This window comes from Anabrus simplex, chromosome 2, assembly GCF_040414725.1.
Source record: "Anabrus simplex isolate iqAnaSimp1 chromosome 2, ASM4041472v1, whole genome shotgun sequence".
NCBI lineage: Eukaryota > Metazoa > Arthropoda > Insecta > Orthoptera > Tettigoniidae > Anabrus > Anabrus simplex.
Genome location: NC_090266.1, coordinates 725,496,349 through 725,511,460, shown reverse-complemented (window position 1 = coordinate 725,511,460; position 15,112 = coordinate 725,496,349). Strand labels below are relative to the sequence as shown.

The following is a 15,112-nucleotide window of genomic DNA, read 5'->3' as shown; positions in this document are numbered from 1 at the left end:
TTTAGAAAGATGTTCAACAAGATTACTTGCCTCCTTACCCTGAACTTTGTTTAACTTAAGAGACAATAGATTGCTAACTCTATGGTAAAAATAGAACAGTCTAGCTTGCACCCGTTTAAGTTGATTGGGCAATGGATCACTTCAAAAAAACTAACTACAGATGCTAGTTCAGTAGTGTTGTCAGTGATAGTGGAGAGAGCCTCATCAATATCTTTCTCTCCCAAGGTTGGGATACTAATTGGCAATCCAAGGGATTCTTTAAGCTTGGTGGTACCAGCCGCAACCGTGCCTCCAGATTGAACATTTCTAATAGCGAATTCATAAATGAATTCCTCCTTGCACAAGTAGCCGGGATGGAGGACTTCGCGAGGGCCGGACATGATGACAGAAACTTTACAAATTCAGAAAATAGGAAAGAAAATTCCAGCGACAGAGAAAATTGTTAGAGTACAAGTCAGATCAAACATTTAGCCGTCAGAAGAACCATTCAACCACGCTCTGCTACCACTTGTTGCCGTGGTTTGGTGGATCAGCAGTTGAGAAAGAAGGTGCCGGGGTGAATGGGTCTAACTACCTGTCAAGAAAGAATTTAAACTGAAATGGAAGGTTATATTTCGAAAAGCAACAAGTTAACAAATTCTCACTTAGTGAGATAACAATTACATAGCAAATTAAAAACAAGACTTTAGAAAAATCCAAGACTTCAAATCCTTAACATACTTGGGCTACCAGCCCCTAGTTTTACAATCTTTGAGCTTCCAGATCAAACTTTACAGAGGAGCATAAATTTACAAAAGGGCAGAAATCCCCTAATACCTGGAGCTCTTGCTCCCTAATTTACAATATCAAGCCTCCTAGAGACACTTTTACAATACTTGAAAATAGCAGACACGCTCTCAGCTTTTCCAGCCTAGTCAAGGCAACACCAAAAATGTCTTACTCTTTCTGGCCTTCCATGGCCCAGCTTACAAATTGAAACAGGGGTATCTTGAACCCAACCTACAGGGCCTTCAAGTAAAAGAAATAACCGTTAAATAAATGGCCCAAACAAAAAAGGAAGGAGGCGGATATTGCACTCCTCTATGTAGCTTCTGAAAACCTAAAAGGCCCTAGGCCGATGAAACGGGCTATTCCCAAACTATGGAGGTGACCCGTATAAGAAAGAAATTTTAAAACATTAAGGAAGAGAAGAGCGTCAGTTACCAAACCGTAGTCACCTCAAACCAAAATGAAGGGGAGCTCAAGAGGGTAAATCACTCTCTATCCCCGAATTACAGTTACAGATTTTATGAAGTTTTTACATAAACCGGCAGAGAATTACATGTTTAGAAGAGTAGGTTACATTGTAAAGGTTTCGGACCTTTCCCGCAGGTTAAACTGCTGAGCTAGCAAGAAATAAAGATGTTAAACGGCCATTACCTTGTTGAAGACCTGCTGCCTGATGAAAGAGGCGCCTCCTGCTTCACGTATACACACTTAGTTAGATGTAGATCAAGTGGCCAAGAGACGTGAAAATCCACAGTTTATAAACCCTCGGGGAAAGTTCAAGATCTTTCATGAATAAACAAGCCACACCCTCTCACTTTTATTGGTAGATGAAAAGTTACACACAAAATCGAAGAAGAAACCTGTGATAGGCTGAAAATTAATTACAGAAATTAGGGATTGGCTGAATTCAAAACTGGCGGAAAGAAAAGGCCAATATTGCCTACCCAAAAATGAATGAACATAATTAGTAAAGGACAAACTTATGAATACAAAATTTCTCAAAAAAAAAGTTCCTTAACTTCGCACCAGGGTGCATGATCATAGGTTTTTAGCAGAGACATCTATGAGAGAATGTCCACACTTCTTGAAGAACGGAAAACCAAACAAGGTGAAATGCACACAGTTCAGGAAACTTCACCATAAAAAACTTACGGTAGTGATATCTTCTGAGGAAAAGTTTAAATAAGTCAAGTTCCAAGTTCGGAGTTTCTCCAGTAGAGGAGGTTTTATTGGCGCAATATTTAAAAGTGCGGCGAGGGTTGTGTGCTGGAGAATTGTCATGATGCAAGAGCCAAGTGTTGAGCCGTGAGTTTGGACGGAGCTGCTTGACAGCCTGGATGACCTGAGGCAGACAAGACTCACTATACCACTTCACAGTAACTGTTCTTTGTGTTTCTAGCACAACCCGAGTCAGGATGCCCTGTTTAGTGGAGAATACTGCAATCATCCTTTTCTTCACGGACCTTGACTTTCTCACAGTCACAGGAGTAACCTCATCTTCAAACAGCCACACCTTGTTCTGGGATTTTGTTGGGACATCATAATAATAAAGCCAAGTTTCGTCACCTGTAACGATGCTATTGACGTTACGCAAAGTCCCATTTTCAAACTGTTTTAGCATTTTTTTTGCACCATTTCACTCGATGTGCCCTTTGTTCCTCTGAAAGTGAATGGGGCACCCAAAGGGAACAAACCTTTCTAACATGGAGATGGTCGTGTAGAATTGAATGAATAGCTGGTGGGGGGTTTCTTCTATCTGCCGATATGCCAACCGCCTCTCTTGCTGCAACATTTTCCTCACAGCTTCAATGTTTTCCTCAGTCACTGATTCAGACAGTCGCCCAGAATGATGATCATCTTCAACCCCAAAATTTCTCCCCTGGAACTCTTTGTACCAGCGGAAAATTTTAATCCGATGTGGACATTCTTTCCCCAGCACAGGAGTCATTTCCTCCAGGCACTGGTCTACTGGTCACGAACGAAATTGTAGCGGATAATTGCGCGATATTCACCTTTAGACCACACCTACATCTTAACTTGCTTTAAATCCCACTGCTTTCTAACAACTGGTGTGAAGGTCGCGCTTTACTGTCTTCTGGACCGGTTCTCACCCCTCTTTCCATCCCTGACCATAACCGGGGTGTCCAACCAACCTTTTTTGCATATTGCAAAACTTTCCTATTGCCCTTTGTACAAAAACAAAAAACATTTTTACAGATAATACCTTCTCAAGAATCGGCAAAGACCTAACCCAATCCATACAACGCCAACTGAAACAGTTGCTTAAAAATACATCTTTTCTTCTAACGGATAATGAAAAACACGAACTCATCAATATGAACCCAGGACTACTGACTGTTAAGGCACAGCCTAATATCCATAAAACCGGTATCCGCATATGCCCCATCGTAAATTTTAGACCAAGTCCCTTATATAAGACATCACAATTCATTCAACAATTTCTCAAAAAATATTATACATTTCAGTCAAACAAATCCATTAAGAATACTTCCGAACTTATGAAACAATTAGATAACTTCGAACTCCAACCGCACCATTCCATACGTTCTTTCCATATTACTTATATATATACGAGTATAAAAACAGAAAAACTCATACATATTTATACCAGGAATTTAAATACCAATAGTCAACTAAGCAAATTAGAAATAACCGATTTCATATCCATTTTGAAGCTGTTAATTACCAATAACTATTTCACCTTCGATAATACAGTGTACAAACAAGATGGTCTAGCTATGGGGTCACTGGCTTCCAGCATTTTAGTTAAAATATATTTGACCGGGCGTGTTGGCCGTGCGGTCAGGGGCACGCGACTGTGAGCTTGCATCCGGGAGATAGTGGGTTCGAATCCCACTGTCGGCAGCCCTGAAGATGGTTTTCCATGGTTTCCCATTTTCACACCAGGCAAATGCTGGGGCTGTACCTTAATTAAGGCCACGGCCGCTTTCTTCCAACTCCTAGGCCCTTCCTATCCCATCGTTGCCATAAGACCTATCTGTGTCGGTCCGACGTAAAGCAACTAGCAACAAAAAAAAAAGTGATTTATTTGGACTTTTTAGAACATACAAAAATAGTTAAAGACGAAAAATTTATTAATATACACTTTTGGTCTCGATACGTAGATGACACTTTCATCATCTTAGATGAACGTTCTACCGATGCAACTACTACTTCAACAAATCTTAATTACATCAATCCGGACATCAAATTTACATTAGAGTCCAAAGTCAACAGTTCTATCAATTTCCTAGATTTAACTATTACCAGGCTACCCTCTTCTTTTACGTATAAAATCTGTAGGAAACCCACTCACACTGCTACAACAATTAAACAAGACTCTACACACCCTCTCAGCCATAAACGTGCCACCTATAATAGCTTACTGAACCGTGCGTTTAAGGTCCCTATGTCAAAGTCGGACCTCAATAAAGAGTTAGACATCATACGTGATATTGCTCATGGTTACAACAAAATCTTTATAGAACATATAATTAACAAATTCTAACTCCGTCCAAAATCAAATTTAATTAAAGAAAAATACCAAATCTAAAATTTTTCAACATTCACCTTTAATTGTAATATACATAGTGTCATGAATATATTTAAAAAACAGAACGTTAACGTCTCCTTTAGAATGAGCAATAGAAATATGGACATTTTACATAACTCTAATTTAATTAATATTTCTAATCCTTTTGAAAAATTGGGTGTATACAGATTCCATTGCAGTGATTTCAGCAGCACATATATCGGGCAAATTGGCCGGTCGTTTAAAATCAGATACATGGAACATGTGAACGCAATTAAATATAAAAGATTCTTTGCAGTAGGCCAACATGTATTTGATTGCAAACAAACATTCTATGGTATTGATCAAGACATGGGTGTCATTGAAATATTAAACAAGGGCCCTTTACTAGACATTACTGAAAATTGCTATATTCAGCTCGATCAATATTTTAATCCAAATCTAAATCTCAATGATACATCTGAAAAACCGAAAATTTTGATTGACATGCTTACTGCTGTATTAAACAGTGTTAAACTGATCAGTTTTTCAGATAGGATGTAACACGCTTGCATCTCATCACTACCGCTCCCCGCGCCCACCTGATCGTATGCCCTCCGTTGCCCTGTTCCCCGCCCTCCTCCAACCCAATATACCCTGCCCCTTCACTCCGTCTCCACTGTAACACTGCGCGTATGACTAGCTGGTTAGTTCCTCATTACTATACAACTAACAGCCTGTTACCCGAGGTGAGCTTTCTACTTAAAGCTTTCATGCCCTATTTCTTTATTCCAACTCTAACTCGAGCATATTTTATCTTATAGGTTCCATCTTGGATCGAGAACCATTTATTTTAACATCTGTAACATCAAACTGTTGCTACAAGATCCATTCTCCCAGCCACGTTACTACACCACATTAACGAAGTTTGAACTCGGTGCCGTACATAATTGACGCAAGTTGATCTTTCTTGAGGAACAACATTCAAGAAGAACTCTGTTACTTTTACACATAATATTACAAATGAATTATGGCTATAAAATTCATGTGCTGTATATATATTTGATGCAAGTTGATCTCTGATGACGAACAATATTCAAAAGGAACTCCCTGTTACTTATATCATAATATTACAAGTGAATCATAGCTACAACATGCCACATTTGACCAACAAATAGTTACCATAGTGTCAAAGACAATCAACATTGGGCTTTTAGATTTTTAATTTAATATATGACTTCCAAGTTTCAAACTTGTAAAAAATGCTTGTTATACTGTATGACCATCAAGTTTTATACTTGTAGAAAACAGTGTTTGTTCATAACATGGGTATCCACTTTAAGTTACTTAGTACATTTTAATTATATTGTCTATTATGATTATGTCCACTATATATGTCGTAAGTTGCATATTTAGCTGATGATGGCATTCATTATGCTGAAACCAGTCCCATGTAATAAATAATAATGTGGTGATTTAAAACTCCTACATAATTTGTATTGAATAGTTGGACCCCATACTTCAATTAATTGCTTTGTTAATTGATTGGTGACGTCATTAATTTGGGAGTTCATCTGTGAAATTTTACCATGTACGGTTATAATTGTTGATTCTAGGCCCTGTTCTACTTTGCAAACCTGCGTGTACACTTGAGATATTTGTCCAATTAAAACTGTATTAGCTTGAGATATTTCGTCTGAAATTTTGTCATTTACTTTTGAAATTTTGTCTGTTAAGTTGGAATTGAGTGTCTGTATCATGCTCATTGAATTGAAACACATTTTGGTTATATTTACCTCTTCTTCCAATGACGTGTACAGTGTTTCGTCCACCTCGATAAAAAACTTTTCAGGATCTTCGCCTTTTCCGATGAGATCTTCTCGTAACCGTGTCTTCAGTGATTTCTTCTTGCCGTTCACAGAAGATTTCTCTTTGCAAGATCGTCAAACATATCTTCCAGTATCACTTGCATTTTTCCCATTTATACACATATTCACTCGAAAATTATTCTTCAGTCCTGTTGCCACGGTCGCCAATGTTGTAGCTACAAAGATGCACACAAAATATTGTCAGTTGTGTACACTGTCTTATTTACAAGTTGTTTACATATTTTACATGCACTAATAAACTTCCATTTTGAAACTAAACACTTCTACGAAGAAGTAGAAGAAGACTGGAGACTGCAACACTTGCATGTCAACCAACTACCAACGTAACAAATTCACGTACTTGACTTCAAACACTCGGCTAACACGGCTTCCACACAAGTCTCATTGAAACAACTCATCTCTACCTTCGGGACTGCCTCTTTATATAAGTTGGCTGGCCAGGCTCTAGAAGAATATAACACAACATGTTTTCTCGTAAATTTGAGAATCTCCAATAGCCTATTTACAATGTTCCAATAGCCTATTTACAATGTAAGGAAGTTTTTACACAATTCTAGTCATACATTGCGTTGTTCTGCACTTAGTACAGTGTGTTGCACAATATTGTAGTGGATTATGCATCATATATACAGTTAATAATAAATTATATGCTATTAATTGTGTGTTCTTAAATTAAATAAACTCATATTAATATATATATATATACAGAAGATGTTTCATGACAACCTCACAAATAATAGGATCATGATTATACCAAATAAAGTTCGCACACAAGTATGTAAATAATAATAATAATAATAATAATAATAATAATAATAATAATAATAATAATAATTGTTACGGGGTTTCCCATGGAACGCAGAGGTGAAAGAAGGTGCTGGGGTGAATGAGTCTATCTACAATGTCAAGAATTGAATTTAAAACTTAAACTGAAGGTTATATTTTCAGAATTTCAAACTTAACAATTTTTCCATGACAGTATTACAGGTACAAGTAGCAATCATTCAACAAGATTGGAAAAAAAGTCCAAGATTCAAAATCTTAACACTCTGGGCTTTAAGCCCCTAGCTTTACAATTTCCTGAGCTACAAGCTCAAGTTTACAACTGACCACAAATTATTCAGGGGCAGAAATCCCGTAATTCAATAGCACTGGCTCTCCAAAATCTAAATATCCAGCCTTCCAGAGGCACTCTTTACAATTACAAAGTTTTGGAAAAAAGCTAAAAGGCTCACAGTTTCTTCTAGCCTATTCAAGGCAATATCTGAACATTACAATCACTCGCCCATCAAGGCACAACTTACAAGTTGAAAGGTAATGTTATACAGGGGTATCGAGTACCCAACCTACAGGGACTTTGCTGGAAAGAACAGGTTAAGTAAATGGCCCGAAACACAAACTGAATGGAGGTGTATACTTGCACTCCTAGATATGAACACTAAAACAACCTAAAGGGCTCTAGGTCGATGAAACAGGGGCTATTCGCAAACTAATGAGGTGACTCATAATAGAATTTACATTAGCACAATACAGAATGAAAAACAGTTATGAAACGTAGTCACCTCGAACCAAAATGAAGGGGAGCTCGAGAGGGTACATCACTCTCTATCCCCCGATTTACAGTTAAAGATTTATGAAGTTTTTACATTTACCAGCAGAAAGTTACATTTTAAAAAAGAAGATTACATAGTTAACGATTCGGACCATACCCTCGGGTTAAACTGCGGAGTTAGCAAGAAAGAAAGATGTTATGTGGCCATTACCTTGTAGATGTACTGCTTGCCGAAGAAAGAGGCCGCCCGCCTCCTGCTTTGACACACACACTTAGTAAGATGACGATCAATTGGCCAAGAGACGTGAAAAGCCGCAGTTTATAAACCCTCAGGGAAGGTTCGAGATCGTTCAAGATGAATCAGGACACGCCCTCTTGATTTTATTGGTTAAACACAAGGTGATGAAGAAATACGGGATTAATTGGAAATTAATTACATAAATTAGGGATTGGCTACATTCAAAACTGGCAGAAATAAAAGGAAGAATTGCCAACCCAAAAATAAACGAGCATCAATCAGTTACCAAAAACCTAGAAATACAAAACTTCCTTAAATCATAAGTTCTTTCACTTTGCAGCAGGGTGCAAGATCATAGTTTCTGTAGTGTCATCTGTTGAAAAAATGTCCAAACTTCTTGATGAATGGCAAACAAAACAAGGAGAAATTCACTCAGGTTATGCAACTGCATAATAACAAAATTACATAATATTTTAGTGGTGACATCTTCTGATTAAAGTTCCAAGTTGGTGTAGTTTCATTTTCACTGATTTACCAATAGAGGAGTTAGTTTAGGCGTTAGTTATGAATGCGCGGCGTTGGGGTGTACCTCCCGGTACAATAATAATAATAATAATAATAATAATAATAATAATAATAATAATAATAATAATAATAATAATATATGTAAACACTTCATAGTCATACCTCACAAGTAATAATAATAATAATAATAATAATAATAATAATAATAATAGATATTTGTAGTATTTACCCATTGGTTAAAGAATATTGTTTCCAAGTTATATTAGTCTAATGCACTTGCGTCAAAGTACAGTACAAAATTCTGTGTTTTATTATTATCTTATTTTTTACAACATTATACAGTAATTTGATAAACTCATAATGTAATTTCCTGTGAATAAAGTTGGTACTTAGAATTCTTGTATACTGTCAACAACATTGCTGGTTTACTGTATACTTGATTAGAAGTGGAGAAATAAAGCAATAATTTCTGCTGAAATTCTTCTGGATTTTCTTGTTAAACTTCCAGTTTCTTGTGTTGTCTTGCAGTTTTATATTCTGTATTCTTCTAGTGGATATGTCTGGCCTTTGTTTCCAGGTGAAGGAAGCATACATCAACTTTCTGAATCATTGTTACATTGATACTGAAGTGGAAATGAAGGAGATCTACACATCGAATCACATGTGGAGCTTATTTGAGAAGAGTTTTTTGGTGGATATGGGTATTGTTGCCAATCATTCATCTGACAACAAGCTTGCTGATACTGCTCTGGAAAATTATGTTACGAATAGTGTGATGAACATCATTACTACATTTTTCAACACACCTTTCTCAGATCAGAGCACCACTGTACAGGTATGTAACTCCCTCTTCTGTTCATTATTTGTTGAATCTCATGGCAAATATGTTGTATAATGGATTTTAATTACTTTTGATTAATCTTGAACCGCATACTGTCTACTACATGAGGTTCATTTTATACACTTTCATGTGGTGACTTAGAAGCGTGAGAATTAATAATGAAATAATTCTTTTTAGCCCTTGTAAAAGAAAAGGGGCAGCACGAACTGGGACAAAATGTATTCTACTTATTTACAATATTAAACTTTGTATATGAGCTATTTCTATTGAACAGTTTTATTCAAACATATGTTAATGACATGGATATCAAAGGCTTAATAAAACAAGAACGTAAGGAACAAGGCTGAAGTAAAATTTAATGAAAGCAAATTTTATGTCAGGAAAGTATTTGAAACATTAAAAGGTAAATTATTCAGAATCAGAAATACAACAAGAATTTCATTGTACCTAGTAAAGAGATTGTGATTCTAGCCGGCATGTAATATCTTTGTTCCCATCCCAATTAATGCTCACGGGATTTTAAAATGAAAAGTACCGACCTCGATAGCTGCAGTCGCTTAAGTGCAGCCAGTATCCAGTAATCGGGAGATAGTGGGTTCGAGCCCCACTGTCGGCAGCCCTGAAGACGGTTATCCGTGGTTTCCCATTTTCACACCAGGCAAATGCCGGGGCTGTACCTTAATTAAGGCCTCGGCCGCTTCCTTCCAATTCCTAGGCCTTTCCTGTCCCATTGTCGCCATAAGACATATCTGTGTCGGTGTGACGTGAAGCAAAAATAAATAAATATGAAAAGTCATGTCCCTGTGGGTCGGATCCCACGTAGCTTTGTTCATGATATAAGCAGTCATGTAAAACGACAAGCTTGCTTACCTTATGTCTCCTGTGTGAGAGTCTCATGGCTTCTCTTGATCAAGACCTAAGAGTTAAATTTTAATTCCTCTTGGATGATCACAACCTTGAGTCAAGATGATATCCATCATGTTACTGTGCATTTTCTAGTTTAATACCCAGAAGCAAAGAATCAATCATCTAAATGCTGTTAGAAAGCACAGTTCGATGAGTCTAGAAAGTATTTACTGTTCAAAACTTGATGAAAATTGATGCAGTTATGTGTGAATTGATGAGCAGCAGTCAAAAATAGGTTATACCTCAAGGCATGCCACAAGAAGCATCATTGCAGCATAGTTGGTATAGGTTTAGGGTTGCATTTGAGATGTTATTCACTCAAATTCACTCAGCAATTATTTTTTCCTTTTTCATTGTACGCTGACTGGTGGAAAACTAATGGGTCTAGTTATGCTTATGTTTGACTCCATTGGCATGTATATACCACAACCAATGGGGTTTAGGAACAGCTGTTCAGTCTTGTTGGTCTTCTTAAGGCAGGAGATTTATCTGTCTCACAAATACTTGATTAAGTTTTGTTAGTTTTTGAGTGTCATCTTGTGAGAATTAGAATTATCATTTAAGTCTCTGCTTGGACCTTGTAAACCAAGTACTGACAAATGAAATCTTCCCAGAATGTCTGAAAAATCATTAAACCTGCCCATAAGAAGGGAGCTGTTGTTGATATGAACAACTATAGCCCAGTAACTATAACTTCTGCTTTAAGTAAACATTTGGAGAATACTTCACATCACCTACTTTTTTTTTTTTTGGAAACACACACTTAGAAGTTTTCAGCCGGGCTGAGTGGCTCAGACGGTTAAGGCGCTGGCCTTCTAACCCCAACTTGGCAGGTTCGATCCTGGCTCAGTCCGGTGGTATTTGAAGGTGCTCAAATACGACAGCCCCGTGTCGGTAGATTTACTGGCACGTAAAAGAACTCCTGCGGGACTAAATTCCGGCACCTCGGCGTCTCCGAAGACCTAAAAAGTAGTTAGTGGGACGTAAAACAAATAACATTATTATTAGAAGTTTTCAGCATGGTCCAAGAGTTCCCGGGTTTGATTTCTGGCAAGGTCAGTGATTTTAACCTTAATTGTTTAATTCCTCTGGCTCAGGGAGTGGGTGTATGTGCCATCAACATTAGAATTCATTAGGTCCCTATACCCACAGACACGCAGGTTGCTGACAGGTTTCACATCAAAAGACCTGCACCAGGTGTCTCCGGAGGCCATATGTCATTATTAATAATCTTGATAGTAATAATTTTGTTCCACGAACCTACTACACTGGCGTAGCAGGAGGAAAGGTGATACTCCCACGTGGCACGTTCCAGGTGGCGGATAGGGTGTCCTAATCGGCTTACCGGTAGACTTGAGGGAAAAAACTACCTCTCATGGACCAAACACACAACCCTCTGTGGGTGGGGGACGCAGACGAGGAATACATCCATGGTATCCCCTGCCTGTCGTAAGAGGCAACTAAAAGGGGCGACCAAGGGATGATCAAATTAGAACCATGATACTACTTGTAATTAGTACCACTATGCAGGGAACACCACGGGTCGCTTTTACTTGCACGTAGTACCACTATGTTAGGTACACAATAGGTTTGTGATTAGTAGCGACAGTGTGTGCTCAGGATAGATTTTATAGTGCCTGGGATTCATACCCCTGTATGAGCGACACCATGGTTCTGCGTTGTCTATGATTAGTACCCACTATGTGAGGAACACCACGGGATAGTGCGAGTCCCTGTGGTTAGTCCACTTATGTGAAGAACACCATAGGTTTGCGTTGCCTGTATAGGTTTGCATTGCCTGTAAATAGTGACACATTGTGCAAAGACCATAGGTCTGTGTTACGTGTGCACATTACATTACCTGTTAGTAGTACCATAATGTGTGGAATACTGCGAGTCTACGCTACTTTTGATTAGTACCGCAACATGTCAAATACCATGGTTCTACTTTCCTAGCGATAAGTGCCATTTGATTCAGTATTGTGCTTTAGAAGCAGTCCCTTGGTCAGTAATACTATTGTTTAACACTAGTTTCTGGGAATGTGGGGCATTGTGGGTCAGATCCACTGATTGTTTTAACTTCATATCCATCCATTCATTCTTCATCCTCACGTTTTGAAATCTGATCAGTTGAGGATTATGGATTTTTAATTGTCCTTACATTTCGTGCCATTAGGGGCCGATGACCTAGATGTTAGGCCCGTTTAAACTACAAGCATCAGTAATTTTGTTATTACAGTATTTTTAGATTAGACTTAAAAGTCTTTGAGAGTGTCCATGATTTATTACCTCAGAAACTGGAACACTAGTCTTATTGGTGCCGCTTGATATATGCTGACCTCATACTTACAACAGCATAAAGATTGCATAAAATTAAGTTATGAAATATATTACAGGGTAAAGAAAATTGGGTCTCCCATTGAAATCATAAACTGTGGTATTCCAGGAGGTACTATTTTAGATCCTTTTTCTTTATCTAGTACATGTCAATGAAATGCCATAAATTGTAAACTCAATAGATTATACTTTTGTTATACATGGGATAAATATAGGGAAACAATTATACCAAATCTTAACACATCTTTATAACTGATCAACAGATTTTTCACTTCCAATTTCCCAATGGTAAATCCTCACAAAACTATATGTAATGAACTTGGAATCAAAAAGGTATTCAGTTAAATGGCCATCAAAAATTGTAGATACAAATGTATTACTGAAATTGTAGTGTTGAGTACTGTATTTGAGTTATGGAATAATGGTTTGGGTTGTGTGAACCCCGACCCGGGCAGCTGGAATTGGGAAATGAAGTTGACAATGAGTTTGGGTTGTGTGATAACTGAATATATTGTACGATTTTTTTGTTCTAGAAAAGGAAGCTCTAATGATAACTTTTGTAATTCTGAATCAGAGTACCTGCTAACATCCTTTCTTAACCAATTATGACCCTTTATTCTGTATATTGCTATAAATCTATTTGCTTTATTAAGCACAATATAACACTGTGTGCAAGTAACAGTGAGATCTACAATTATAACTAGAGCTAGGAATTTTGGTTATAAAGGTGCAAAAAAGGTGCTTTAATTTAGTCAAACACCTGTGGGTGGGGTACACGGATGAAGAATACACCCACGGTATCCCCTGCCTCTCGTAAGAGGTGACTAAATGGGTAACACCCCCTGGGGTGGGGGACGCAGATGTAGAATACATCTCCGGTATCCCCTGCCATCGTAAGAGGTGACTAAATGGGGCGACCTCAGCGTGGACATTTATTGCAGTTTGGTATCATGTGTTGGACCCCCTGTGGATGGGAGGGGCTGAATATATTCACAGGTAATCCCTGCCTGTCGTAGAAGGCGACCAAAAGGGTCATGTGGCCATCGGTCCCCACTTTATTATTATTATTTCCTTTTTTAGGGTTAGTTGTAGACCGATTCAAAATTCTTGATGTGCGTGCTGCTCGGAGATGGGCATCTTACGTGTGCGATTATGCTCGAAAGTCCGCTGGTAACCCCGGGAAACCTTCGGGTAGGAGCGCCATGTACCCGTGCAGTAGTATCCGTCTTACAACACAGGTCACTGCACAGCCGAATGCCAGAAGGACATATTATTATTGTTTTTTAAATTTTTTCTCTATATTTATTCATTTGTACATGCTATTGCGGGTGATTGGAGGAAGCGAGTCCTAGTGCTCATTGCCTCAGTCATCACGTATTCGACATCATCCAACATCGGACCCTGGGCAATACCTGCTACGACCAGGTGGGTATTGCCTTGGCTGCTGGGTTCGGCTACAGAAGCCCCTGATTTGAGTGGGTGGCATTCGGGGAGGATGATATCGAACGTGGCGTCGAAATGACTTCGGCCTGCCACGCGTAGTTCGCTAACCTATTCATTAAAATTTTATGCCTTAAGGGGGTCAATCCCCTGGAAACAAACCCAGAGAAATAGTTTGGGTTCCAGCTTCCCTAGGTTCCTGGTTGCTACCAGAACCAATGGACAAGATTTCAAGCTGCTTAAATCGATCCTTTTCAGTTGACACATCGAAGGTGTATACGGCGAACTTGAGGATTTTAAGAAAATGTGCAATGGTGACTTGCTTCTTAAGATGAGTACTGTGCTCCAAGCAGATCGGTTGCTTAATTGCGACCACTTCGGCAAAATCCCTGTCAAAGTGGAAGAGCACAAAACTTTTAATCTGGTTCGTGGAGTTATCTTCCATTATGATCTCATTCTGAATGCTGAAGGTGAATTGATGAAGGACATAAAGCACTGTGGCATGACACACGTCCCGGCTCATCACGCGCAGAGTCAGTAGTGAAGACGTTGCCACGGGTGTGTTCATAGTCTCGTTCAAATTGTCATTGTTGCCAGAGAAAGTCAAGGTTACAATGTGGTTGCGATGTGAGGCCGTACATCCCACCTCCTATGCAGTGCTATCAATCTTGTTGTTCGAATCCATGTGTGTGTGGTACGTGTGGAAGAGAAGCTCATGGTGCGGTAGAGTGCACAACTCCATATAGGAGCACTAACTGCTCTGGTCTTCATTCTCCCCAAAATCGGAACTGTCCTGTATACCTGAGTGGGAGGAAGTTCCAGGAGATTGATCCTGGATGGTCTTTCCTACCAGGAAGCGCGCCGTAAGTTCAATTCTCTGAATGCCCTGGCCAAGATACTAGACTTCAGCATGATAGCACGGTCTCTCCCAGGTTTGTCCTGCACAATTGCAACACCGTCCCAGAAGATCGCTGCACCTAAGGCAGCAGTTGGTCCGGCGATTATAGTCTGTATTCAAGAAAACAATCTCACACCAGGTCATCATATGGTCTTGAGAATTTTCGACTGTACTCAACAGAACGAC

General features: G+C 38.7%; 1 protein-coding gene across 5 annotated transcripts in view; it reads left to right on the top strand.

Annotated features, from left to right (window-relative positions):
• The window catches only part of Itpr (Inositol 1,4,5,-trisphosphate receptor), a 1,013,977-nt gene that overhangs the window by 504,553 nt on the left and 494,312 nt on the right, over positions 1 to 15,112 (top strand). For all 5 annotated transcript variants that reach the window (XM_067141353.2, XM_067141352.2, XM_067141351.2 and 2 more), the window contains exon 26: positions 9,082 to 9,339. In XM_067141353.2, coding sequence (XP_066997454.1) covers positions 9,082 to 9,339 — 258 coding nt within the window. The remainder of the gene's footprint in view (positions 1 to 9,081; positions 9,340 to 15,112) is intronic.